This window comes from Gallus gallus, chromosome 3 (genome assembly GCF_016699485.2).
Source record: "Gallus gallus isolate bGalGal1 chromosome 3, bGalGal1.mat.broiler.GRCg7b, whole genome shotgun sequence".
NCBI lineage: Eukaryota > Metazoa > Chordata > Aves > Galliformes > Phasianidae > Gallus > Gallus gallus.
In genome coordinates, this window is record NC_052534.1 from 37447314 (window position 1) to 37473135 (window position 25822).

The following is a 25822-nucleotide window of genomic DNA, read 5'->3' on the forward strand; positions in this document are numbered from 1 at the left end:
CCGTGCCTGCCGCAGGTAGCGCCGGGCGGGGCTGGGCCTCCCGGGGCGTAACGGCCCTGCTGCGGGCGGGACGTGCTTCGCTGCGTTTCGTTAACAAAACGAAAAAGATAAAGATGGTGCGTATTGTGAGCCATCAAGCAGCGTTACCAGCTGCACTTAACCGATAGGAAATTGTTCTCTCTTGAGCTCACGCTCACTCATCCAGGTAACTACCTGCAGACAGACAAAGGTGGTTTCCATTAGGGTTTCACCTATATCTGCACATGGCGAGAACAGAGTTTATAAACAGAGTATTTTAGAAATAAAACAAACACGGTAACAGTCATACACTGCACTATTTTTTCCACAGATAAAGTTCGTTCTCTTACACTACAGGCATTTCTAGCACAACAGAATCACAGAATATCCTAAATTGGAAGAGACCTACAAGGATCACTGAGACCAACTCTGGGTTCCACACAGCACCACTCCAAATCCAAACCCTCTGTCTGAGAGCGATGCCCAAACACTTCCTCAACTCCAGCACTCAGGGCCGTGCCCGCTGCCCTGGGCAGCCCGTTCCGTGCCCACCGCCCTGTGGTGCAGACCCCGTCCCCGACCTCCACTGCCCCTCCCCTGACACAGCTCCATGCCGCTCCCTCGGGCCCTGTCGCTGTCACACAGAGCAGAGCTCAACGCTGCCCCTCCGCTCCCTGTGAGGAGCTGCAGCCGCCGTGAGGCCTCCCCTCAGCTCCTCTGCTCTGGCTGAGCACACCCAGGGGCCTCAGCCGCTCCTCACACCTCTTGCCCTCCAGAACCTTCACCACCTGCAGAGCCCTGATGACACAAACATCGTGATGATGTCAAATCCTTTTATATAATTGCTTTAGGCCACCACTGCCATCTCCGCCTCATTCTTTCACTTACAGTTTCACTACGCTTAAAGTAATTGCAGATTTCTTAGATGAGGCCCATGCATGAATTTCTAAATAAGAAATATCACATGTTGTTACTTATTGTACAATACAAAACAAAAGAAACCAATGCAACTGAATGTTGTTAGCTTGCTATCACGCGGGCCACGTGTCTGTGTCAGCTACCTTTCCCTTTTGTTAGGGAAGTGACTGTACAGACAAATTCTCCCCCACTGCACTGGGATCAGTCAGCCTACTAACGCTGGAGAAGCCAGAAGAGGAGCAGTCCATAAAGCTTTAACAACCGAGTGCTTTTGCACAGTTTATTTTCCATCTCATGCTTTATAGAGATCTAAAAAACTGTGGTAAGGATTAAGCCTCTCTTACATTCAGAATTTAGATTAAATACAACAGCTCGTGCTGTTATCTGACTTTTTGCTATCATCTAGAATGTTTCAATATCTAGAATTTTAGTGGTTTTCCATGATCATGGTAGTGAATTCATGAGTTCTCAGGATTGAGGAAGGCTTTACAAGGATAGCTTCTACAGCTTTTTAATCATCCCACTAATGACAACGATGGCACAGTATTCAGAAGATTAAGAAGCATTGCCCTTGTTTCACCTAATACAAGCAGAGGCTTTGCCACTGAGCTTTACACATACGTATCTTTCACTCTCTCTCTCCATATATCTACACACACTGATCTCCAAGGCAGAGCTAACAGATCACTAATTTCTGCTGTTCATGACACCTAAAAACAATGGAGAAGCATGGTTGGGTTTTTTTGGTATAGCATTTGAGTCCAGCTGCTCACTGTATGGGCTGACATCATAGTTTAGTACAACACCACTTGTGCCAACAGCCCAAACTGGTTAATGCTGTTAAAAATCATGTGCTTTTTTTTTTTCTAAGTGCATCTGTAAACCATATTAGCTTTTCAATTTGAAACAATTTCTTTATTAACAAATTATTTGTAAAGTGCTCTTCAAAACAATGGAATTTTATAACAGAGGTCAATAGTCTAGACAACGGTACTGCCTCAAAACTTGGGTAGTCATCATAATTTAACTTTTTCTCCCCTAGTACTTAAGGAAGGCTCCGTAATTATATGTAAATATCTCTAGTGCACTGTCAACAGTACAGATTAATTTGGTTGTTACATGCCTGTTCTTGTGTTATACTTTAATGAGATACTGTTACTTAACTAAATGACCACTCAAGAAAGACAGCAAGTACCTTGGCAAAACAAAATACAACTGTATCATAAAAATTAATAAACAGAATAACTTTAAGCCATGGCAGTCTCTAATTCAGTGGAGTAGCACTCTAACCAAGTCTCTGAACTTAAATACAACCTATAGTTTACCCTGCTGCAACTGTGTAAACTGCTAAATTCAGTGTAACTAACAATAACAGAAAGAAGTTTTCTGAGTTTATACTCAAATAGAATGAACATTCTCAAACTGTGTTTTTACAAACCAAAGCTACATTTGCTTCTTCTCTATTCCTCAGTGCTATCAAAAACAAACAAACAAACCCAACCAACTAACCAACCAAAAAACCCAAACGCCACTCTTGATTAGACTTATCCCAAACATATACACATTGTCAGGTAATGCACAGCCAGTTAGTTTTGTGTCTGAAATAATAACCCACAGTCACAAAGGCATTTTTAGTATGTTTTCTGAGCACAAGGCTGCAGATGAAACCTTTTTCCACCCATGGAGAATATATTCCTGTCCAGTAAAGCATTGCTAATAATGATGGTTGCTATAGACTTGTACATGAGGAAACGTTGTTTATCCTTCTTCATTTGTTTGCTTTGTATATTTCAGGCCTCTTTAAGTAAATTCTTATTCACTAGAATATTTCTGTTTCAAGATAAGCTCTTCATTCCTAGCTTACTTCAGTAGTCAGGAAATATATCCTGGTGTTTTCTTTCCCAGGTATCCTTCTGTAGATTACAGCTGTCAGAAGCTTCAATATGTTGCTAGACCAGTTCCTTACAACTCTGAGACTGTTTAGGAGTAAGAAACATTAACCAGTAGCTAAAAGCTAAAGTGTGCAACGTACTGACCCCTCGTTTGCTCTGCTCATTTTAGAAATCAGTCATTCAAGGGTTAACTTGGAAAAATAAATAAGGCAAAATTTCAAGGGCAAAAACTTTCCAGAAATCCACGTGTCAGGTTACTGAAATCTAGCTAGTGAACTTGGCAAAGCAGCTGTGATTTACTCTGCTGCTCATAACATGAAATGTGAATCCACCCCATTTTGCCTGTTTGCTCAATTCAGTTGATTCTGTAATCGTTTCTAAGATGTATTTTTACATGAGAGATGACCATGCATTAATTCTATGTACAATCACAGTGCATGATCTCAGCTGAGGCAAATAAGAGCTGATTAAAAGGCAACAACTGAACTAGCAGAAGAAAAGCAGCAGGACTTCATCAATTTCAGTTCCCTCTGTGACCTCCCTGTAAACTAAAAGCAAGTTTAGCCAGGGAGTCCATGCAAGTTGCACATCTACTGCATCCACTTGCAGCAATAGGACAGATCGGTACAATGGAAAAGGTGCCACACCACAAAGGTGTGATGACAAAAGGACTAGCACAATAGAGAGGTGATATAAAAGAAGGAAAGAAGATTGCTCACCCATATCAAAAGATTCCAGGTTCACAGGGGCAAGCTTCACCAAGGAAAGATCTCCAGAAAGAGATCCTTCCCCAGTGGCAGTCAGCCCTTAAATGAGGTCTAGTAGAGATGCAGCCAGGCTTCACACCTTCCGGTCACACAGCTGAATTGCCTGCACCTGTGCTCCCAGGGCTGACTGGGTCCTTTCCCCAGGTGCTCCATGGTTCAGGCCATGACTCAACAGTTCCCATAGACCACTATAAGGCCATCTGCTGCTCCCTGTGCACCCAGATCTCTCTCTACTCTAGAGAGCAACTACATTGCAATGGGAAAGTGATGACTCTAACGTGCATTATTTAACTCTTTATCACTGAGAAAGACTTGTTCTCAGTCCCTGCTAAAATATTATAACCTCAAGGCAAATTTCTTTAAAAGAAACACAATTAGTAAATACTCCTCATTATGCAACTGTCTGGTAGGCTTTGTTTGCAATTGTAATTCTGTTTCTCTTGCAGCTGTTTTCTGAAATTGACTACACAAAAAAATTCTATGTTAGGATTTTTTTTCATGTTTAATTCCTCTACCAAAATAACATTCAAATGTTGAAACCAACACTAAAATATAAAATCAAATAAGATTGGATATACTCTAGAGTTTAGAAAACCGTGTTAAGCATAACTCAGCTCTAGTACAGTAAATACGTATGAATATAAATATTTTTCTTTGTCTCTCAGAATTATTATTTATAAACTTCTGCAGCCAATGCCTTATGCTGCTAATAGTAGAGTCAAAGCCAAACAGTCATTATACAGCTACTGCCTGCTACTACAACCTATAAAACTACTGCACTCAGGCCCTGGAACGGGCTGACCAGGGCAGTAGGCATCGTCCCAACCTGCTGTAGTTCAATTAGCATTTGGACAACGCCCTCAGACATAGAGTTTGATTTTGGGTGGTGCTGTGTGGAGCCAGGGGTTAGGCTCAATGATCCTCATGTATCCCTTCCACCACAGGATATTATCACAGAATGGCCTGGGTTGAAAAGGACCACAATGATCACCTAGTTTCAACCCCCTGCTATGTGCAGGGTCGCCAACCACTAGACCATATTCTATGATTCTACTTCATTTCATGGTTTCTGTGATTCATAGCTATCATTCTTTCAAATCATTTTCAAAAATGCAAAAATACATGGCGTATTAGCACTTAAGGACGTGGCCATGGTCAATTTAAATAACTATTAAGCTCACAGAAATAGTTCCCTGATCTTAATGCTTGTCTCCATAGTCCAGCAAATGAGTGTTCTCCTTTAACAGAGAGAATATGAGAAGAATCTGGGCATGGATGGAAAACAGAATCCTAATTCCAGCAACCCTGCATGGGAAATCAGTGCAACGCTCACAGTTTCCCACTAAAATACCAACTTTTGCAGAAGTCTGGAAGCAAATTACAGCCATGGAGTTAACTGCTGGGAACACAACATTGTTTCTGATTTTTTTTTTAAGCATTTCAAAAGGAGCAGAGAAGCAGCAACGGCAGCAACGTGCCTCAGACTGGTCCCACTGATTGACAAAGCAAAGCTTTAGAAATTCAATTCATGTAAAACTTTCAACCTCTGGACTGCCAACAGCTCTGCCCTGAAGGACCAATAAAAATACAATAAACAATAAAACAGAATTACATATGGCTAAGCGGATATAGCAAGAATTGAACTGGGGGTGGCCCTACACTCTCTTCTTCCTCTGAGGGTACGTGCCCCGGCCTTGTCCTCTGGATCAGAAGGAGCGCTCGGGGAGCCATAAGGTGAGTCAGCTCGGCTGGCCGCTGGGCAGAGCGCTACCCGTGAAAAATAAGCGAAGTGGCTGAGGCAGATTAGGCACTGTTGCACCGTGCAGTTTCAGGCTGCCAGCCCAGGCGCCCGGAGGAAGGGGAAACGGAAAGAAAGAGAAAACGGGATAGGGGACTGAAAGACAAAAACCGCTTCTGAACACTCGAAACCGTTCATCTCCGTGGTACTTTCCGGCACTGGGCAGCAGAGACCGGAGGCACACAGGAAGCCTACCGATATGCGCTGGGTTTCTGTCAGACACCCGCCGGAGCCCGGTAACAGCTACTAAAGCCCACACACCGCAGCTCGCGCCTCCCCTCACGCGCCGCGCGCGAACGCTGCCTCCCACCTAGCGCAAGCGCACGGCAACTCTTCGCTCACCGCTTGTTTTGGAGGCCCGCGTGGTCCTCTCCGATTGGGCGCCGTCCCAAGTCCTCGCCCGGCCCACCCTTCAAAGGACGGGATAGACTACAGCCCCCAGCATGCCGCGCGGCGGTAGCTATCGCTGCGTGAGGGTTACTGCGCGCACTCGCTGGGGCTGTGCTGTTGGCTGCGCGCGGGCGGGCTGAGGAGAGGGGGGAGCGCGGCGCCCCCGCCGGCCGTGTCGGGAGGAGTTGTTACAGTCGGCCCTCGTTTCTCCCGTCCGCTTCCTGTGGCAGTGGAGAGAGGGGCCGCCCTCCCCCGTCAGCCGCGGCGGGCGGAGCGGCCGGAGCAGCATGAGCGGCGGCGGCAGCGGCAGCCGAAGCACAGCGGCGTGGGCACGGTGGGCGACGCGGCTGCTGGCGGCCCTGGGCTCTGTCTTGGCCGCGGAAGCCCAGGTACAGAGATGTGGTGGGGGCCCCTCGCGGCGGGAGCGGGGCGGGGATGTGGTGCCTGCTGAGGGCCGGCGGGCTGCAAATGCCGGGCCTCAGCCCGTAGCCCACGTCCTCCTAGCCGGCGCGGTACCGCAGCTCAGGCCTGCTGGTGGGTGCCTTCGGCGCCTGGGGGGCGGCTGCTGCGGGGCCCGGCAGCAGCACTGGCGTGTAACGGTCCGCCGGACGCGGAGCTCGCTGCGGCTGTGGGCGGTGTGCCGAAGCCGTATCCCTGGGGCAGGAACGCGGGCGTGATGGTGAAGCCGGTGAGCGGCCGTGTGTTGTGTCGGTGCCCGCGCTTGGTTTGTATTTTGTCAGCCTACGGAAGGATGAGCGTCCCTTCTTTCTGTAAGCTGCTTGCAGAAAGGTCGGTGTTGGTGCGTGGAGTTCCGCTGTTCATCGGCGGTACGGCTGTGGCTGAGTAACAGCTGGTGTCGGTAGGGGAGGGAGGGCATCAGCTGGGCCAGACGCGTTGTCCTGTGCTCGTTGAACTACTGCGAGTAGTGAGCGTGTGGAGCAACGTGTCTCTTGTGTCCTTGATTATTACTTTTATTATTTCCTTAATTTCTCTTGTGTGTAATATGCTGTATGGTGAGTGGCCACCCGAGGCAGTGACTAGTCTAGTGCAGGTAGTTTTGATTGCAGTTTTTCTGTGCGTAGAATCACAGACTATCCTATAAGATCATCTAATTCAACTCCCAGCTCCCCACAGGACCCAGAAAATCAGACTTTATGTCAGAATGTGATGTTCAAATGCTCCTTCAGCTCCGGTGCTCACTGCCCTGGGCAGCCCATTCCATGCCCACCGCCCTCTGGTGCAGAACCTGTCCTTAACCCCCACTGCCCGTCCTCTGTTTCCTCCTTGTAACACGTTGATGTTTTCTGAAGTTAAAACGAAGCCCTTATTTAGTACTTATCTTAGCGTAACTAGATACTAATGTAATTGTGATTCTTAATGAAGACATTAACGAACTGTCATGACTTTATCATGCTTGGCAGAGAGATTGACTTTTGTTATTTCACAGAACTGTTATTGTACTCGGAGTTTAAACAGCAAGAGTTTGACTTGCGCCGAGGAAAGATAAGCTAGCCATTAGCTCTTGGAGTCGGGTTACCCATAGCCTTTCTCTTGCTCAGCAGCTATGGCAAATAAAACATTAAGGGAGAAAACAGAGTGTCCCAAGTGGGCTTCTGTTTGTTGAAGCAATTAAAGTACAGCAACCTGATAACACTAATAAGGTTGTTTGTAGAAATATGCTGCTTGTTAGTATATGCGTTTGTTCATTTTTTCCATTGCGTTGATGTGCCAAATACTTTTTGCTTTGCAGATTTCTTAAGGAGAAATTGAAGCAGGTTGGACGTTGACCTTTTCTTGTAAAAGGTTGATTTACCTTGAATAAACTTGGCATCTCTGATACAGCTCTGATATCTCTACAAGAGCTAAAATAGCTTTAACAATGCATGGAAATACTTCAATAAAAGTGTTGGAAAGAAAGGAATAGAATCTGATCTGTCTGACTTTTGTCACATATATTAAGCTAATGCTTCTAGAGTTTATCATAGAGTTCAAAGTAATCAACAGTTTCAGTGTAAGCTTGATGCTTGGCCATTGTAATAGAAATTGTGGTAACTTAAAGGACAGTTTAGCTGTGTTTTTGTGGGGCAAGTTAACTGGTATAGCATGGTTTAAAAAGACAAAATGCTGGCTATGTGAATAGTGGAGTAGGTTGTACCTTACATAGGTTTAACTGTGTAATACATTGCTTTTATTTCCACGTCTTCACTTTGAAAAAGAGCTCACTGGGAGGTACAGGTGCTAAGAGGAATGAAACCATTTTCTACATTTCATTAGTGTTCTGTCATTAAGCAAATGTATCTGTGCTAATAAAAAGGCCCTGACTGGGGCAAGTGTTGCTGCTGTGTTAGCATGCTGACACCACTGATGTGTAGTGTTGGCTTTCCGCATGTGCTGGCAAATGACTTTATAAATTCTGTTTTGCTACAAGTGTAGCATAGTTTAATTTTGGAGCAGTCCTTCCAAGGAAACATTGATTTTCCTATTTTATGCATGCGGGAAGCCAACTGTTCCAGTTAAACAACAACAAAAAGAAAGCTGTGAGAAAGAAACAAGAGTTTCACCTGCTTGTTCTCAGTACTTTGAATTAAGGTTTCTCTGAAAATTTCTTGGAACTGATCTAGTTTGAGGGACCTGGTTATTTGTGGCACTTCCTAATCTTCTGAGTAAACCGTGCTGCGTTTTAAAAGGTGTTCTTAGAATCAAAATGTTATCAGAGATATCTGGCAAAGGTGTAACTTCACTTAGATTGCCATCTTAGTTAAATAAAAGGACTGCAGCTTTTTTTTTTCCGTGTGTACTTGACACTGTCTGTAAGCACTGCGTACTTATTTGGAACATTTGCACCTGAAAAAACACTTTGAGTTTTGCATAGATGGTATAAATATTTTTGTAAGCAGTGAAGCAGTGAGAGGTGGTCATGAAAATATTTTCCTACTCTACGTCTTTCAAGCGCAAAGAGAATTTCTCAGCTCATCCTCACTCTGCTTTCATCTTAATAAATGATTGGTCTTCACGTATCCTGTTAGTATAGTTGTAGCATATGAGCAAAATGCTCAGTTGTCTTTGGCTTTTTTTACTCTAGTAAAGTATACTGCTGTTTGTTTTGTAGTAAGGCTGTGTAAAGATGGCACTTCTACTTCCTGCACACGTGTGACCAATATGAAGGTTGTATTTTTGCAATGCAGTTGTAGGTGAAAATACATGGAGGTTTGATTTCTATAAGGATCAGTAAAAGCTTTTGTCTTCCTGCTCAGTAGTCATGTGTGAGGTTTTCTGAAAATCATGTGAATGAATGTAATCTTTCTGATCTGTTTGCCCAGGCTTGAAATTCAGTAATATTAAGGAAGGCAAGAATAAGATTTTGAGTAAAGTTGCTTCTCTTACATGAGTGTTACTTCATTACCATAAGCAGTGGCCAGAAGGCTGGAGCACTCCTCCTTTGCAGACAGGCTGAGAAAGCTCTGCTTCTTCAGCGTGGAGAAGGTTCTGGGGAGACTTTGTTGTGGCCTTCCGGTACCTGTAGGGAGCATGTAAACAGGAGGGAGACTGACTTTTTATATGTCCTGATAGCAATGGAGGGGGGGGGGGGGGGTGTCGGAATTGCTTTAGGCTGAAAGAGGGAAGATCTAGATTAAACATTAGGAAGAAATTCTTCACTCAGGATGTAGTGAGGTCCTGGCACAGCTGCTGGGAGAAGCTGTGGTACCCCATCCCTGAAGGTGCTCTAGGCCAGGTTGGATGGGGCCCTGGGCAGCTGAGCTGCTGGGTGGCAGCCCTGCCCGTGGCTGGGGTTAGGTGGGCTTTAAGGTCCTCTCCACCCCAATCCATTGTGTGATTCTATGAACTCTGCAAAACTGTGATGGTCTGTTTAGTGTGTCAGGAAAGGTAAGTGCTGCAGAAGGTGAATTATCTACTAAAATGCTGTATTGCCATAGCATCACTTCAGTGTCTCTGCATGGTGGGGAATCCACTTCCCAGGCCTTCTTTATGCATCAAAAGAGCAGAAGTATGCAATGTAGTTTCTAGTGACTTTTCTTATATCAAACTTGGTTATATAACAGCATCTTTGTTGTAAAGTAGTGGAGTGATTTACCATGCATAAAATAGGTAATTTCATAACCTAGCTGTGAAATCTATGGAGCAAAAAATTCTCCTTCTATACATAACCTTTTCTTAGTCAGACGTTCTAAGCCCATGTAAAATATGAAACGTGCAGGCTTTCCTGTTTTAGTTCTTTTCTAAGCTATCATTTATGTTAATGAATTCCATGTATGGCTGAATAATAGTTAGCAGTGCTTGATTCCATTCATTTAGATATATGCTGAAGCCCTCAAACGTATGTTTGAAAGTCTCTTCAAGAACATTTATATTTGTTTAAGAAGTTATGCTTAGAAGTAGTTGGTTTGGATGTAAGGAAGCTTATTATACAAATACACATAAAATTACGTTTTTGCTGTCTGTGTCTTTTGGTTCAGTCACTGTCAGTGTCTTAGGAAAATTGTTGCGGTAGCCTAAAGCCAAATAACTTTGTAGATTATCTGCCCTGTGCTGACGGTGGTGACTGCACTGTGTGCAGCTCTTACCACAAAGACAGTCTTAGGCTAATTGAGCACCTTCCTGTTCTGGCACAAGAGAAGTGATGTGTCTTGGGAAGTTCAGATTTAATTTCACAGTAGGTTTACAGCCATACAGTGTAGGTGACTGTACCTGGTTTTCCTAATATTTGTACTATTTAGTTGAGGTTACTAACTTCTTGGGCACAAAAGTACTTATTTCCCCTTTACCCATACTACTAAAGAAACTGAATATTTTTTGTACTGAAAAGATAATTACATACTGTTGTTGTTTTTTATAATTTTTTTTTAGGAAATCCAATGAATATGTGTTAGTGGAAAACATTTGGTATGCAGTTCTGATGTGCTAATGTAATGTGCATTCATAGTTTGCTTGTTACGTGGAAGATTCTGTGTTGAAACTAAGAACCAATTTCAATTCTGAAAATGTTAGTTTGACTGACATTGATCCAGCATTGCATTTGGAAATGGGCTTAAGCTAAAAAGTGGTTTGTTATTTTACTCAAAACTGTGAAATGTTATATAGTGTTTTAATAATGAAAGAGTATTTGCTGTGGAAACACATTTCACTAGTATGTTTTGACTACTGTATTTTTAAGGTTTTTTCTGTAGTTAACTGTTCATTTCTTGATAAAAAATCAACCCAATGTGTTCTTTTAATAGCTCACAGGTGTCCTAGATGATTGCTTATGTGACATAGAAAGCATTGATGACTTCAATACTTTCAAGATCTTCCCCAAAATACAGAAACTACAAGAACGTGATTACTTCAGATATTACAAGGTATGATTAGAATGAACTTTTTTCCTGAATAATTCACATAAAATCTATAAAATATAGGGAGGACTACAGATCCAGATTAGCTGTATTATGTTGTCTTTTAGAAACTCACAGCTCTTTAATTTGGTTGTAGCAGGTTGTCAGTTATGCTCCTAAGAGGTCTTAGGTTTGCTGTGTTAATCCTGGAGTCAGTGACAGTAGATAACGACTTCTCTCATTCAGCCAATAAGTGATATTTTTAAAGATAGCATCTTTGTACTGCTGTGTGTGGAAGAGGATTGTTTATTAGCATCTTTCTGACGTTGTACAGCACTTGTATTTTAAGTAATGTGGATGATTTGAAATTGCAACATTGCAATGATTTCCTTATCAGCTGCTGTCCTAGTTCTGATTTTACTGTTTGCCAGCTAAGAAGACTTCATTTCTTTGAAAAACTACTGCAAATATTAATTTTCAAGTAGAGTGGTAGCACTCTACTATGTCTTTAAACACTGGTTTTCTCTCACTGTTGAAATTGGATGAGCAGCATAAGATTTTGAAGACGGATGCTCTTTAGTTTCAGGTTTGCTGAGCTTGAAAATGAAGTTAGATTTTGACTGAGTTAGTCTCATGGTTACCAACTGCTGGCAAAAGGAGGTTCCAGTCCTATAGGGCAGGCTAGGCCATCCCTGATTCTTCCTTGCTTTTGGATCTTGGCCTTGTCCTGCAGTGTGTTACATCAGTGATTCTCTTTAATCAGCTAGATTCTTTAGAATGTTATTTTGTTCACTTGTTTTTCAGTATGTAGCAAGTTGTTGATCTAGAACCAGGCATGAATTAATTTAATGCCTAAAATTTTCTGCTAAAGGAAAACAAAAACAATTTTTCTTTAATTTGAAAGTTGTAGAGCTATGTTTTTTATTTTTGCCCTAAAGATAGTGATAGCTTCTAGAGATAGATGCTTTTCATTTTATTTGTAATTCTAGTTTTCCAAGATGGTGTAGTTCTGCAATGTTTGTAGTTGATCATGCATGAGATCTTGTAGTCTTTGGTGTGGGAGTGGTGAAGTGTTTCATCACTATGCTACTAATATGTACGAGGCTAATGCAAAAGAATACTGATTTTTTTTTTTCTTTAACTGACTTTCATATTGACAATCCACTTGAAACGTAGTAGCAAGTGTTTGAGCCTCTTATTCTGTAGCAGAGACTAATACTTGTGGTACTCTGACTTTACTGTGCTGTTTGTTGAAAAATCAGAGCATTGTTGAGAACGTGACAAGTTTTGCTGGTAATGTTTCTGAAATGGTTTCTCTTCATTATTTACACTTAAACAACATCAGCTTTTTGATTTGAGACTGCTAGTATTTTGATACTCATTCTTCCTTGACAATTATGAAGTGTGGTAATATGTCTGTTTTTACTGCTCGAAATCTGAAATCATCCAAACACTTAATTTGAACCAATAAACTTCTTCACTAGTGTCTGTCTTCCATGAAATATATTTCTTTATCTGTTTAGTACTAATACAACTGATTAAGTATGACTATTTTATAGTGTATTTTTCTGGTTTCCCTTCCTTTTAGTAGTTATTTACTGTTCTGGTCTAATACTAATTGTGAGAGATTTAACTGGGATTTTAATATCTTTTTATCCTGTGGAGACCCTTACCATTAAAAACTCCGGTGTGTGGTAAGCTTGAGCTTGTGTACTCCTTGATCGCTTAAATACATATGTGTGTGTGTATATATGCACATATGTTTTGAACTACTAAATTTAACCCTTTTCCTTTTATCCTAGTATTTAATTTGAGATGATTTCCTGATACTGGGAGTTCTCTTTTTTGTTTTTTTTCTAAACTGTCTCAAGTACTGATTATAACCTTCTGTTTTTGTATATTTAGGTGAATCTAAAGAGACCATGCCCGTTCTGGGCTGATGATGGCCATTGTTCTATCAAAGATTGTCATGTAGAGCCTTGTCCTGAGGTATGCATCAGATACTGTACAGTAGGGAAAGGTTGTTTGCTGAGCAGCTTGTTTAATTTCAGTGAGTAATTCTGTCCATTGTACTTTTCCACTATAGTAAAATTGAAGTCTGTTGTAATACCACGCTTTTTAGCTTCAGTAAGTTGAAATGACTTTTTTTAATCTCGTTTCTAGTTGTGTCATATAATTTTCTCAAGTAAATGGTTATACTGGCGATAAGTCCAGTGCTGAAATAGTTGTTAGTACATCAGCAGTATATTTCTGTCCATGTACAGCTTGATTCAGTTCTCTGATTAATACCAACACTTACACAAAATCTCCTCCACTGATAGATTTATTCTTTGCTAATAAATGCAAGTGTAAAATGGATTACTTCCCTGTTGGTGGGAAAACAAATTCTAGGAATAGTCATTCTCCTCTCATTTTCTAGTATTTAGAGACTGTACATGTGACTAAGTTTCTTAACTGTACCAATTCAAAACTACATATTTGCTGGATTGAGCCTATGTCTTTGTTTGCTGGGATTTCCCAACTTTCTCATTCAGTGACTCAAAACGTGCATTCTGCAGTCACTGATGCAAATAGGTGACAGAATTATCTGATTTCATGAACTGCAAGCCATTGCTGAGTTTGCAAGAAAGATCTCGGTAGCTTAACAGTATTTTAACTATAGGTTTGGCCAGAAAGAGAACTAAGTAGTACATATCTAATGTGAACTAATAGTATGATAATTGCACAAGTAACTTAAAAAAAAAAAAAAAAAAAGAAAAAACCTCTAACTTCCACTAATTTAATATATTTTTCTGCATTTTAATCTTCTGTTAAAGTTAAAACTTACATTTATGTATTAAAAAGCAGAAAAATAGGGAAATTTTAAAAAATGTTTGCTTTTGATATTGGAAAGATGTTCTGTACACTGTCAGGCTAAGCAAATATTAATCTAAGTCTAAAACCAAAGGTTTCTGAAATAATTTTGTGAGTAGGTGACTGGGAGAATGGACACTTAGCTTCCCATCTGTGGAATTCTTTATATGAAGTATACATAAGTCGTATTTACTTATAGGTCTCTTCCTTTACAGATGATAAAGTATTTTGCAAACACAGTTTAAGAAACCTTTATGGCTGAGACTAGAGTTTACAGTAATTGGTACTTTGTTGTCATTCAAGCAACTAATCAGGGCAGGTATATAATGTACAGCATTGGTTTTCAGGAGGCATATGAGGCAGAAATTGGTTCTTAGCCTGTCTGGAATCCTGCATTTTCAGTTAAAAGGTAGTCTTCTCCTGATTTGTGGTAAATACTGTGTTCAACAATTTAAATTTGTTTAGGTATTACATGCATAATTTTCTGCAGGCTTCTTTAGCTATGCTGATATTCAGTTATAAGGCTAATCTATACTTAAAATCAGTTATCAGCTATCAAAATTAATTTTAGTTTCTAGCTATTAATGAACTTAAGTTTAAACAAAAAGGTGACAAAACTGTTTTGTTTTAAAAGAAGAAATGTAATCAGTAGGTTAAGTTCTTAAAGTTATTTATATTATTGGTACAAATGTTCAAGTCTAAGATGTAGCACTTTTGAATATAACGTGTTGGGAAAGCAAAGAAGCTAGCTAATCAGTCTCTGTAGAAATGATACTTAATTGCTAGATTTTAATCAAGCATGATAATGTCTGTGAGCAGTGTAAAAAAAAAAAATTTTTGTTTGTTTTTTTAGAGCAAAATACCTGTTGGAATTAAAGCTGGGAGCTCTAATAAAGTAAGTAGTTATTTTCTAAGCTTCTTTGACTTGTAGTCTTAACATTACAGTAGATGTGTGGCTTTTTATTGCCTATCTTTAGTCTTAGCAGAGATGCAGTTGTTAACATCAATTCCTATGTGCTGCCTTACACTTCTGTGAATTAGAGTGCTTCTGATGTAGTTGGTACCATTGCATCATTCTGAGGCTTCAGTAGCTTGAGAGTTGGTACAGACTGAATCGATGAATGACCAGAGACAGTGGAACATGACCACACGATGCCCGATCTGAAATTCTTTGTACCTTTCTGAGTACAGGTCACCTTCTATAAAGCTGTAGGCTGAGATGAGTAGCGGTGTGTATGTAAACACAACCTGTAGTATTCCAAAAAAAGATGAACAATTATGTGTGGTTTAGACATGTCTGATCTTGAGTAGATCATTAGCCTAAAGATGATACACTCAAGTGGTCGATTTGTGCTGTTGGCTTTTGCTTGCTTTTGTCCAAGCCAACCTTCTTAGATCACTAAGTGATCTTAGTAATGCCAGGAAAGTAAGGTGTATATACACCTAGAAAAAAGGTCAGATCAGGATGACAGATCCTTCTCCATGCCCAAATCCCTAACATGGTGCACAAGAATAAGGGTTTTAGCAATGAACTGGATAATAGTATCCACAGGGCCCAAATGAGAGCTCTTACTGTTGATTGCTATGGCTGTGTGTAGATTCGCACTTACTCCTATCTTTATCTACATCCTCTCCAGCAATTTCCACCTCCCTGAATGACTATAGTTACTACTTATCTCACCTGAGCATAGCTTGTGAACTTCTAGCTTTATTTAGACTTCTGTGGGGGTTTTTCGTTTGTGTTTTTGTTGATTAATTGCACAAAGAACAGTTTTGCCTTTGGAAGATCATGTAGCCATGAAGGCCAGTTCCCCACAGAAGAGCAGTTAGCAATAGATGACATCCTTAAAATTCTTGGCACCGATGTAAGCTTATTGAAATGGTACTAGAGAGGCACAAAATTAGTTTCACTTTCTGCAGGCTTGTCTCATTGGAGTAGTAAAAACATCTTGGACTGTGGTGTCTTAATACTGGTAAGTAGCTAAGTACTGTGCTGCTGTCACGGTCCTTTTCTTCAGAAGGTCTGGAGGAGATAATATTAAGGAAAAAAAAATGAAACCTATGAGTTTAGATAAGGACAGGAAAAATCATTCACCAACCAATTACCATTTGGGGTGAAACTGTGCTTTGGGGAAGGTTAGTTTATTAACAGTGGCAGCAGAGTCAAGCAGTGAAAACTAAAAGCAATTTTTTCTTCCACTCAGCTTCTACTTCTTCCCCCTCGTGTGGTGCATGAGAAGGAGGAATGGGGCAGTTGGTTAATACACTGTTATTGCCACTCCTTCCAGCTTGTTCCCTTTCCCTGTTCCATCATGAGATTCCTCCTATGGGATGCTGTCCTTCATGAAGAGATCCAGTATGGGCTGCAGTTCTTCAGGAACTGCTCTAGCATGGGTCTCGTCCTGCAGTGTGCAGTCCTTCAGGAATGAGCTGCTTCACTTTGGGCTCTTTTCTGTGGGCTGCAGCTCCTATCTGGGGCCTACTCCTGCAGGGGCTCTCCATGGGCTTACAGCTTCCTTCAGAACACATCTGCCTGCTGTACTGTGGGCAGCTCCGCATGATGCCCATGGGCTGCACAGAACTTCTGCTCAGTGCCTGGAGCACCTCCTGCCTTCTTACACTGACTTTGGCTGCAGGACTGTTACTCTTGCATTTTCCCAGTTTTCTCTCCCAGCTGCTGTTGTGCAGATCTTTTTCCCCCCTTTCTTAAATCTGCTCCCCCAGAGGCATACTACACACCCTGTGTCACTTGTGGCTCAGCTCTGGCCAGCAGCAGGTCCCTTCTGGAGACATCTGGAGCAGGCTCTGATCTGAATGGGGCAGCTGCTGGGCTCTGCTCATAGAGGGCAGCCCTGCAGCCCTTCCACTACCTAAACCTTGTCATGTAAGCCTAATATGTAAACACTAAAGAACTCATGACAGTCAGTGCATTAAACCTTGAAGTAAGGGTGCAGCACCTCAAGGTTATAGCACGTAACTTCAGTTTTTGCTTTCTGCACACTTTTATTTTCTTTCAGAAACTTTTTTTTAACAAGATTCTGCTTTGTCAAAAACAGGTATTTTGTCCAGATCTAGTCAGAGGTCAAATAAATGGTCTTGCATAGCTGTTGTTAAACACTGGAGAACAGCAAAGCCTGGAAGGATGGCTTGGACTTGAACATTCATTCTGTTTGGGAACTTACATTTAGGATGATCTGCTTGGCAGTAATATTTTTCTCTTCAGGGTAGGGATAGGTTTGCAACTCTAGACATGTAGAATGTTTACCTCAGCATCTCAGTATTTTATTTCATCAGCAGTATCTGTTTAATTCTAGGTCAGATGCATTCCTTGTTTAGATTTTTCCATTTAACACCATTCTGTATGATGTGAAGAGAAGCCCCACACCTAACAAACTCGAGAAAATTGAGCAAGAAGGTCTTTCTAGAGTAATGATAAGTTGTTTGGCAGTTTCTTCTAGTGAGCTCTAAATTACTTTTTAATCTCTTTCACTACTTTGAAGTTCAGTAGGTTTTGCTGCTAACAATTAATTTCATAGCAGTATGTATGGTACTATATTTTGGATTCCTGACTCAAACTATGTTGATAACATACCAGTAATATAGTTGTTGCTGAACAGTGCTTGCAGGGCATCAAGACCTCTGTTTCTCATTCTGCCCTTTCCTGTTCCAGCAGTGAGCAGGCTAGCTAGAGGTGGCCAACAGGCTGAGTTGGCTGATCTGAACTAACCGAAGAGATATAGCATGCTCATCATGAAAAAGCAGACTTTCCAAAGTACTTGCTTCTCAGAAAATACTGCATGTTGGACTGTTTCTCAGGGGTGGCAGATGACTGCTTTTTGATGTATTTGGCTGAATCTTCTGTGGCGGTTAAATGCATGGGATAAAATGGACCTATAAGATTAAGTGAAGAAAATTAAAATAAGTGTTCCAAAAACTACTTGCCACTTCCAGAATTTGAGGGTTTTCCCTGATACTAACTAGTTGGATGCTGAAGTTAGAAATGTGTTTCACGTCACCTGTTTTCAGTGGATTTTAGGTAACTTATTTGTATATTAAATATGACCTTTCTTACAGTATTCAAAAGCTGCAAATAATTCCAAAGAATTGGAAGACTGTGAGCAAGCTAACAAACTGGGAGCAGTTAACAGTACCTTAAGGTATGTTGAGATTTACAGCGGTTAAAAAATAATATTATATAATACACATAATTTTATATATATATATATACACACACACAAAATAGCAAGGGAGCAGCATTTCTTTTTGTCTGTCTTGGTTTTGCAATATGCTGGTTTTTGTTCTTCGTTCTTTCTGTGTCCCACTAAAAAGTGAATATGAAATGATACAAAAATACCTGAAGGTATAATGTGAGAAGTAGACACTTTCCTTGTCTTAAAAGTGCTTCTAGGTTTTTTTAAGTGTACTTATATTTGTTTGGAAGGAATCTTACAGCAACAGGAGATAAAGTTTGCAAACAAAACCACTCTTTTCCAGTTGTTACCAGTATCAGCCTTCTTTTTCTAGATGACTGTGGTGAATTAAGGGGTTCTATCTGGGCCTCTCTGTTACAATGATGTGACTGTTTGTGATCACTCAGTGAACCAGGTCAGGGAACTTGCACATCATTTTTCTTGTCGGCAAAGTTATTTTTCGCTTGGATCAGTTCCCTGGTCTTGCTAACTGAATGGCACAGCCAAGGTTGGATGGTACAAATTCTGCAGGATGGTGGTGTTTTTGAGTAGGAAAGAGCAGAACAGCTTAGGAAAGCTCGTGTTCTGCTGGATTCACCACTTTGAAAAAGTGAAAATAGAAAAACAAGTTTATCACTAGCCGAGAGGTCTGGTGGCTTTGGCCATAGGTTTCAGCAGTCCTAACTGATAAAAATGCTGTCCTGGCTCTTAATAAAAAGCAACTATGGTTTAAAAAAAAAAAGTAATTGATGCTATTTTGTGTAGTGTTTTAAAGCAAGTTGGACAGAGCCTTACCCAAGTGTATTCTATCCAGTAACCAAGAAGCCATTAATTCTGCTTCTGTGAATTAAAAGAACAATGTAATTTAGCACGTGTACAGAGGGCTGAAGAGACTGGCTTTTGCAAGACTGGAGTAATTGATTAAAGTTGCAAGAGTTGCAAAATCCTTTTGGTTTGGGGCTGTTTTCCACTAATCATCTATATTAACTATGACTATAAAATCTTCCCTGCTAGTAATTACTGGAGAGGTACATCAGGAAAGTTTGTAAGACTCCTCACTGAATCTCCAATGTAACCTCCTATTGTGTTTTGGTAGATTAAAAATGTACCTTGTTTAAGAATTGCAGATGTCAAATTGAGCTAATACTGATTTTTATCAAATGAAATGGGTTGTTTGGGGTATTTTAGGGAAACTTACTGCACCTTGGAGCTGAGTAACCAATCTTAGTTTCACTTATGCCATGCTACTGACAGCGAAATATAAATAGTGCTGTTTCTTACATATGTATTGAAGGAAGCATTTAGCTTTTAGCACTACTTGTTTTGTAGCATGGAAACTTCAAAGTGCTTGTTTCTCTGATACACTGCACTTTTGAAATTGCTAGAGTGAGTGGCGTTAATGTTATTATTTGAAGGACTCAAGTAATATTCGTAGAGTAATTTAGCTTGGAACAGACCTTTAGAGATCCAACCTCCCATGCAAAGGCAAGGCTAAGTATTCTATATTTCTTTGAAAGTATAGGTTAAGGAATACAAGGACTTTTTTTCCTGTAGTGACAGCTGCCGAAGTACTTCTGAAAGTGCTAAAAATGTGTGCTATGGAATTCTTTTACTCAAGGAAGAAAAGTCACTACCGGTGCAGAGTTTGCTTAAGTAATGATGGTGAAATCTTTCTTACTGTCTAACATTGAACTGACTTCAGAAAGTACCACAGTGCTTGCTTGTATCTCTGCCCAACTCCATGTATTCTAGTGTGCCAGATATAATAGTTCAGAATTAAGTTTTAAGTTAATTACTGTATATGGGTTATGTTGTTGAGTAGCTCCTACTGATATTGTTTATTTGGAAGTTTAAAATCACATGTATTTTCTTTCCCTCAGTAACCAAAGTAAGGAGGCTTTCATTGACTGGGCAAGATATGATGATTCACAGGATCACTTTTGTGAACTTGATGGTAAAGTGTTTAAGCTTCTTCAGTGTTTGCTTTATTTACTGTCTTTTAAAAAGAAGATTGTAGCTACTCTGCAAGTAACTGTTTTAAGTCTTAGTTTTGTATGACATTGGCATGTGACGGTTCATATTATCTTACATGCAAAGAAAGCAGTTTAGACAACTGAATGCTCCTTGTAAAAAAAAAAAAAAAAAACACACAATATATATATTCACTGTTACTGCCTGTTAATGCAGTGAACAGGAGATTTTTAGAGAAATAAGGAGAAAGCAAATGGGGAGGGTTTTAGCATTTTTTCTTTAAAAAGCTGCTTCTCATGAAAGACTTGTATTCAGCACAAATTATTTACGCCTAATTTTTTCTTACTACCATATTATTTTTGCTGCTATTCCGTTCTCTATGCTTGGGCTGATGACATTCTTCTAGCCTTGGTATGTTTCAGACAATCTCTGCATTATACTCACCCTTATTTGTAAAGACTTCTGATTGTTAAAACATTAGGCTGCTAGTTCGTTTTCCCTCTGCTCCACGTGTGAGCCCTTCTATTTTGTGTGTAACATTCAACAGTTAAAGGAGAGTGTTTCAGATAAACATGAGCACTGCCAAGTTCAAGGAAGGCTGCAAAAATCATTTCCATTAAGTACCTTACAAAGCTGTGCATGCTAGGAAGACTTGGCTCTGTGCAAGATGTTCTAATCTACCTTTAGACTAATATTGGGTGTCACCTGAGAAAGTAGCAGCTGTCATGTATTTAACATCTGCAGTTCTCTTCCAGTGCTTCTGCTGCATCTTTTCTGTGAAAATTTTGTCTGAACTGTTTCTCTAATGTGTACTCACTGAGCATTGCTGTAGATCTGAACTGTTCAATGCAATAAGCTGTTGTCTCCATCTTCAAGCTGCCTACTCCTAATTTTAAGAGGACTCAGTTGAGAAAGGTATAGTTTAGGAGCATTTTCTTTCAGAAATAATACTAGCTTAAGTAGTTCCTGTTTCCACCTCCATCTCTTTCCAACATTGTGCCCTACTGAAAAAGGATTACTGCCTACGCCCAGCTGTGTGCTTCCACTGTTCTTTTTGCCCTGGCTTTGGCATGCCTGTCACTGCATGGTGAGCTAGTGTCAATTTGAGTACCTGGAAAGTTGACGTCTCTTTCCTATTTCACAGACTGTTGGGGTTGAAGTGGCTTATTAGGTGAGTTCTTGAGCTGATGAGGAGGGAGATGAGAGAGTAACTTTACTGGGAGTGATAGGGAGAAGGGAGAAGCTGTTTCTTCCTCTTCCTCATCTCTCTTCCTGGTAGGGTCAGAGCTCTTGGTTCACTTAACTGTACCTCAAATTTGTATCTTCAGTTTTATTTTTTACTGGATTTTCTGTTGGGCTCAGTGATATACTAAGTAAGGGAATTGATCTAGCTAGAAAAAATACCATCTCAACTTAGGTCAGTTTTCCATCTTTCTGCTGTGCTGCCCCTCAGACGCAGTTGTAAGCGCACAGTGAGAACAAAAATTGGAGAGCTGAAGTGACCAGGAGGTGTAGGAACTGCTTTGGTTAGCTGTGCTCCATCTGGCTCTCATTTTGTTCTTGTGTGTCTTGTCAGTCTCTTTGTTTTTGCTACTACTACTGAAGTGATGCTTAATGTCTTGTGCAGGATTGTTTCTTTTTAGAGCAGTTTTCACTCTGTCTGCTTCTCTTCAACATCTGAGGAAATGCTCAGTTGTGTTGCTTGGCCCATTCCTTTGAATAAGTATAGGTTATTGGCTTGTATTGTGTGTTTGTCTCTTTAACATGATTTGCTCTTGACCTAGAACTTCAGAGAGGAAAAGGAGAGGGAATTATTCCTGCTTTCTACTAGTTGTAACATAAAACTTAGCTTTCTATTTATACAGTTTTCAGGCAGTGATTTAATGTGGATGTTTTGCGTGAATTTGAAGTCAGCTTTAGAGATGAGGATATAACTGAAGCAACATTTCAACAAGTTATGTTTTGTTCCATAACCAACAGCATGTCCTGGAATATAGAATCATCGAATTGCTCAGGTTGGAAAATACCTTCAAGTTCATCAAGTCCAACCACAAACTAAATGCACTGTAAACTGCAATCCAATAAATAATTTGTAATTCACTGCTCCAACAGAAGCATTGGAATTAAGGATCCGATTATATCCTAATAGCTTAAATAGTACAACCCAGCAGTTCACCACTATAGCAGGGCTGCAGCAGTCTATGCTTCTGCTACGCAGAAAGCTTGTTCAGTTAAGCAATAGGGTCCATGCTTTATGCAACCATACAGGGTTATCTTGGAAATAAAAGTGATTCAGCTAATAAAGACTATGTTCCACCATCAAGATATACTTCTTTGTGTTTGCTAAGGAGCCATATTTGTACTGTACCCGTTTCTAAAAAATCAATTGTCTTCCCCTTTTTGTTTCTTCACACCAAACACTGGTCAACTAAGCCCTGAGTTTGAAGCCCATTTAAAATAAAACACCCTTCATATTTTTGCGTAAGGCATAGAAGCATGTGGTTTGTAGAGTGTTCACAGTGAAGTTGAAGAAGCCACATAGAAAATGGTAAGAAATTGTGGAAATGATGGCAGCATAAGAGATGATATTATTTAGCTTTCTGCTTAGAGTGTATATTGCCTTATTTTTATGTACAAGGTATTTGTAATGCAACTGGAGAAATAAGAGTATTATACAAGACTTCTTATTTGTGTTTAATTGTATGACTTTTAAAGACTTTTTAAAATGATCAGTTAGAATACATAACAAAACATTTCTTATTTAGATGAGAGATCTCCAGATGCGCAGTATGTGGATTTACTGCTGAATCCAGAGCGTTACACAGGATACAAAGGGCCCTCTGCTTGGAGAGTGTGGAACAGCATCTATGAAGAAAACTGTTTCAAGTAATTGGGTGGGAGAGGAAGGCTACTTTTATACTTGCACTTCAATTTAGCTTAGAACTGATTTTGCATTTTCTAACTTATTTTCTAGGCCTCGATCTGTCTATCGTCCTTTAAATCCACTGGCACCTAGTAGGGGTGGGTCTTGTCTATTTTATCTTTTTTAATGCAATTCTTTTAACATAGTGACTTTTCGGTACAAATGATACAAATAATATTCTTTAGTCTCTGAGTGTGCTCTCTGCTTTTTAAATTTCCTGTGTTGAAGCAACTATCCGTTGTCAGTATTTACACCATGTTTGTGATGCTGGATTACAAACATGCTTGATTTTATGCACATGAATAGGCTTAGTAATGTCGGGGAGCCACCTGAAAATTTAAGGGTATCTAAAACTACTCAACGGGGAAGTGTCACAGTAATTTTATATTGTGACTGGGAAGGTAGGTTAAAATTCAATGATCCGACAGTTGTTTTCATCCCTTGTCTTTTTTTTCCTAGAGCACTTAATTTACTCCCTTCAGTGCATAGTCATCCTACTATAGTGTAGCTGTACGCTTTCTGTAAACAATGGTTAGTTCATTGGAAGTGTACAAAGAAAATTATTTTAAGAAAAATTGAATACTTAAGGCTCAGTTATTCATTTAAAACAAGCATAGTGACTTGGGCTTTAGAGTTTCAATTTAAAATTCAGAACTGTGTATATTCAAAGTTAATCAGTGTTGCTATGCATGTCTCTCTTGTAAAATGTAATTTAACCAACAGATAGATAGAAAACATCACCAGATATTAGAAACTCAGTATAGCTTTTGCTCGTAATAACTACTGCTGGCACATACAATAAAAGTAATTGCAAGAGTAGTTTATCTTGGGTTAGGATTTCAGAAAGGAGCATTGGTCAGATCACTGAATAATGTGACCTGAAGTTCATGTCTTTCTGAAGCTAATGCATGGCTTTAAAGAAGCTGTACTAGGATTTTAAATTCTTAGTGACTTTCATTATTGTGTTTAGTCTCAGGCCATCTTGAGGAGGATAAATAGGATGGAAAGTAGACTGCATTTTCTGGTGGTGTAAATAAGGTTTCTTGTACTTTTTCAGTTTTTATGGTAAAGCTTGTATTTCATTACTGCTTTGCTGTGAAAGTAATGATTTTAATGCTCATGGATTCTTATTTTCTCCTTTTGCCGTGACTTCCTAGGAGGAGATGATGGTAAGTCATCTTATTCTGCTTTTGTGTGTGTATTTTATGCCTGGATTACCAGTGATCCCCTGTGGCTTCTTAAGCTGAGGAAGCTCTTCTGGATCCAAATACATAATGCTTATAGAAAAGATGCCATACTGGTTAGGATGAAAAGAAGCAGGCAGGATTTCTTTTTCCTCCTTAGCTTTCAAACTTGCCTATTGTGTGTAATTAAGGAAGAACTTCAAGAAGACATTTTTGCAACAGTGACCTATAGGGTTTTCCTCTTCTGCTTTGAATTTAGTTAATGTTGACTTCCAAAGGATTATCATTTAGAGGTAGTAATAGATAACATTTACTTTTTTTGGATGATATGACTAGTGTTCATTTTATATATAAACAATGCTAATATTGCTTTAAAGCAATAAACCTTGATGCTTAGGATCAATTAGTATAAAGTTGCTTTCTGTGCTGATCACTTAAACTTTTGGCTGTTTTTCTTCAGCAGATCTTTAAATTGAGAGGTTTTAGGGCTTGTACAGATACTAACAAAGTTAACCAGAAATTGATTGGATGGATTTCTGCTGTATCAGAAGACATTCCTTTGTCTTCAGTATTTCTTTGTTTGGATCTGAGCACAGGGATTCACTTTATTTTTGGTTGCTGCTGATCATGTCAAACACTGTGCAGTGCAGAAGGGGGTACCCATGTGAAACTTAGTGTAAGCATGAAGTATTTGTGAGTTTACAATCTAAGAACACATCCAGTAAAGAAGTGATGTACGTGTAAGTCGAGTAAGACAATGTTTAATTTAGAATCCTGGGTCATTCTTCAAACCTGAAGTTTGCTGGTATATGTTAGAATCCAGGATGCAGTAGTTTCTTTGCTTTTGGAAATAATTGTTATATAAGTCACTGCTGTGAAGTGTAACAGTGATGGTTGCAGAAAATGTACAGGAGATGTCTTTCCGCACTCCTCTTTTCTCAGCTGTACTTGCCTGTCACGTTTTTAACCACTAGTGCATTTAATCAAGTGCATTCATAACCTTTGCTAGTAGCTTAGCCATGTTTATTCTTGTATTTCTCTGGTTCTGACCTCAACAGATTTTAACTGTTTGCAAAATTCAGCCATGTCAGTGCCTATTCTCACTTCAGTAGATAAGTTGTTTAGTTTTTTGTCCAGATGGCAGCTAATGTTAATACGCACAGTTATATAAATGTATTTTATTGATGAAAATGAATGCTCTTTATTTTAACAATGTTTTCTAACATTACAGGAGAATCTTTCTACACATGGCTAGAAGGTAAATCCTTTTAGATGGACTAATATAATTGAAATTCACTAGGAAGAACACAGTAGTACTTTTTCTTCTCTCCAAATGTTTTTCGTAGTGTAGACTTATTAATAAATTGTACAGAACTTGAGTGTCATTCAAATAATAATTTTCTTCCTTGATGGTATTTGAAAAGTTTTTCTTCACTTATGTGATGAATTCCTTAAACTCTGTAACATTTCATCTTTTGTAAAGAGGAAGTTCACTTCAATACTTGTTAATGAGTTATCAGCTCTTTTAGACGTAAATGCATCCCTGCATATGCTGGTAACATTATTAGTTGTATTTTAAAACTAATTT

General features: G+C 39.8%; 1 protein-coding gene across 4 annotated transcripts in view; it reads left to right on the plus strand.

Annotated features, from left to right (window-relative positions):
* Nucleotides 1-5923: 5923 nt before the first annotated feature.
* The window catches only part of ERO1B (endoplasmic reticulum oxidoreductase 1 beta), a 29288-nt gene continuing 9389 nt past the window's right edge, over nucleotides 5924-25822 (plus strand). For all 4 annotated transcript variants that reach the window (XR_005858829.2, XR_006938918.1, XM_419554.8 and 1 more), the window contains exons 1-10: nucleotides 5924-6172; nucleotides 11021-11140; nucleotides 13019-13102; nucleotides 14820-14861; nucleotides 18041-18123; nucleotides 20037-20110; nucleotides 22893-23013; nucleotides 23102-23148; nucleotides 24208-24219; nucleotides 25466-25492. Coding sequence is in view for 2 of the 4 variants with exons in the window: in XM_419554.8 (XP_419554.4) it covers nucleotides 6071-6172; nucleotides 11021-11140; nucleotides 13019-13102; nucleotides 14820-14861; nucleotides 18041-18123; nucleotides 20037-20110; nucleotides 22893-23013; nucleotides 23102-23148; nucleotides 24208-24219; nucleotides 25466-25492 (712 nt within the window). In the remaining 2 variants the exon portion in view is untranslated. The remainder of the gene's footprint in view (nucleotides 6173-11020; nucleotides 11141-13018; nucleotides 13103-14819; nucleotides 14862-18040; nucleotides 18124-20036; nucleotides 20111-22892; nucleotides 23014-23101; nucleotides 23149-24207; nucleotides 24220-25465; nucleotides 25493-25822) is intronic.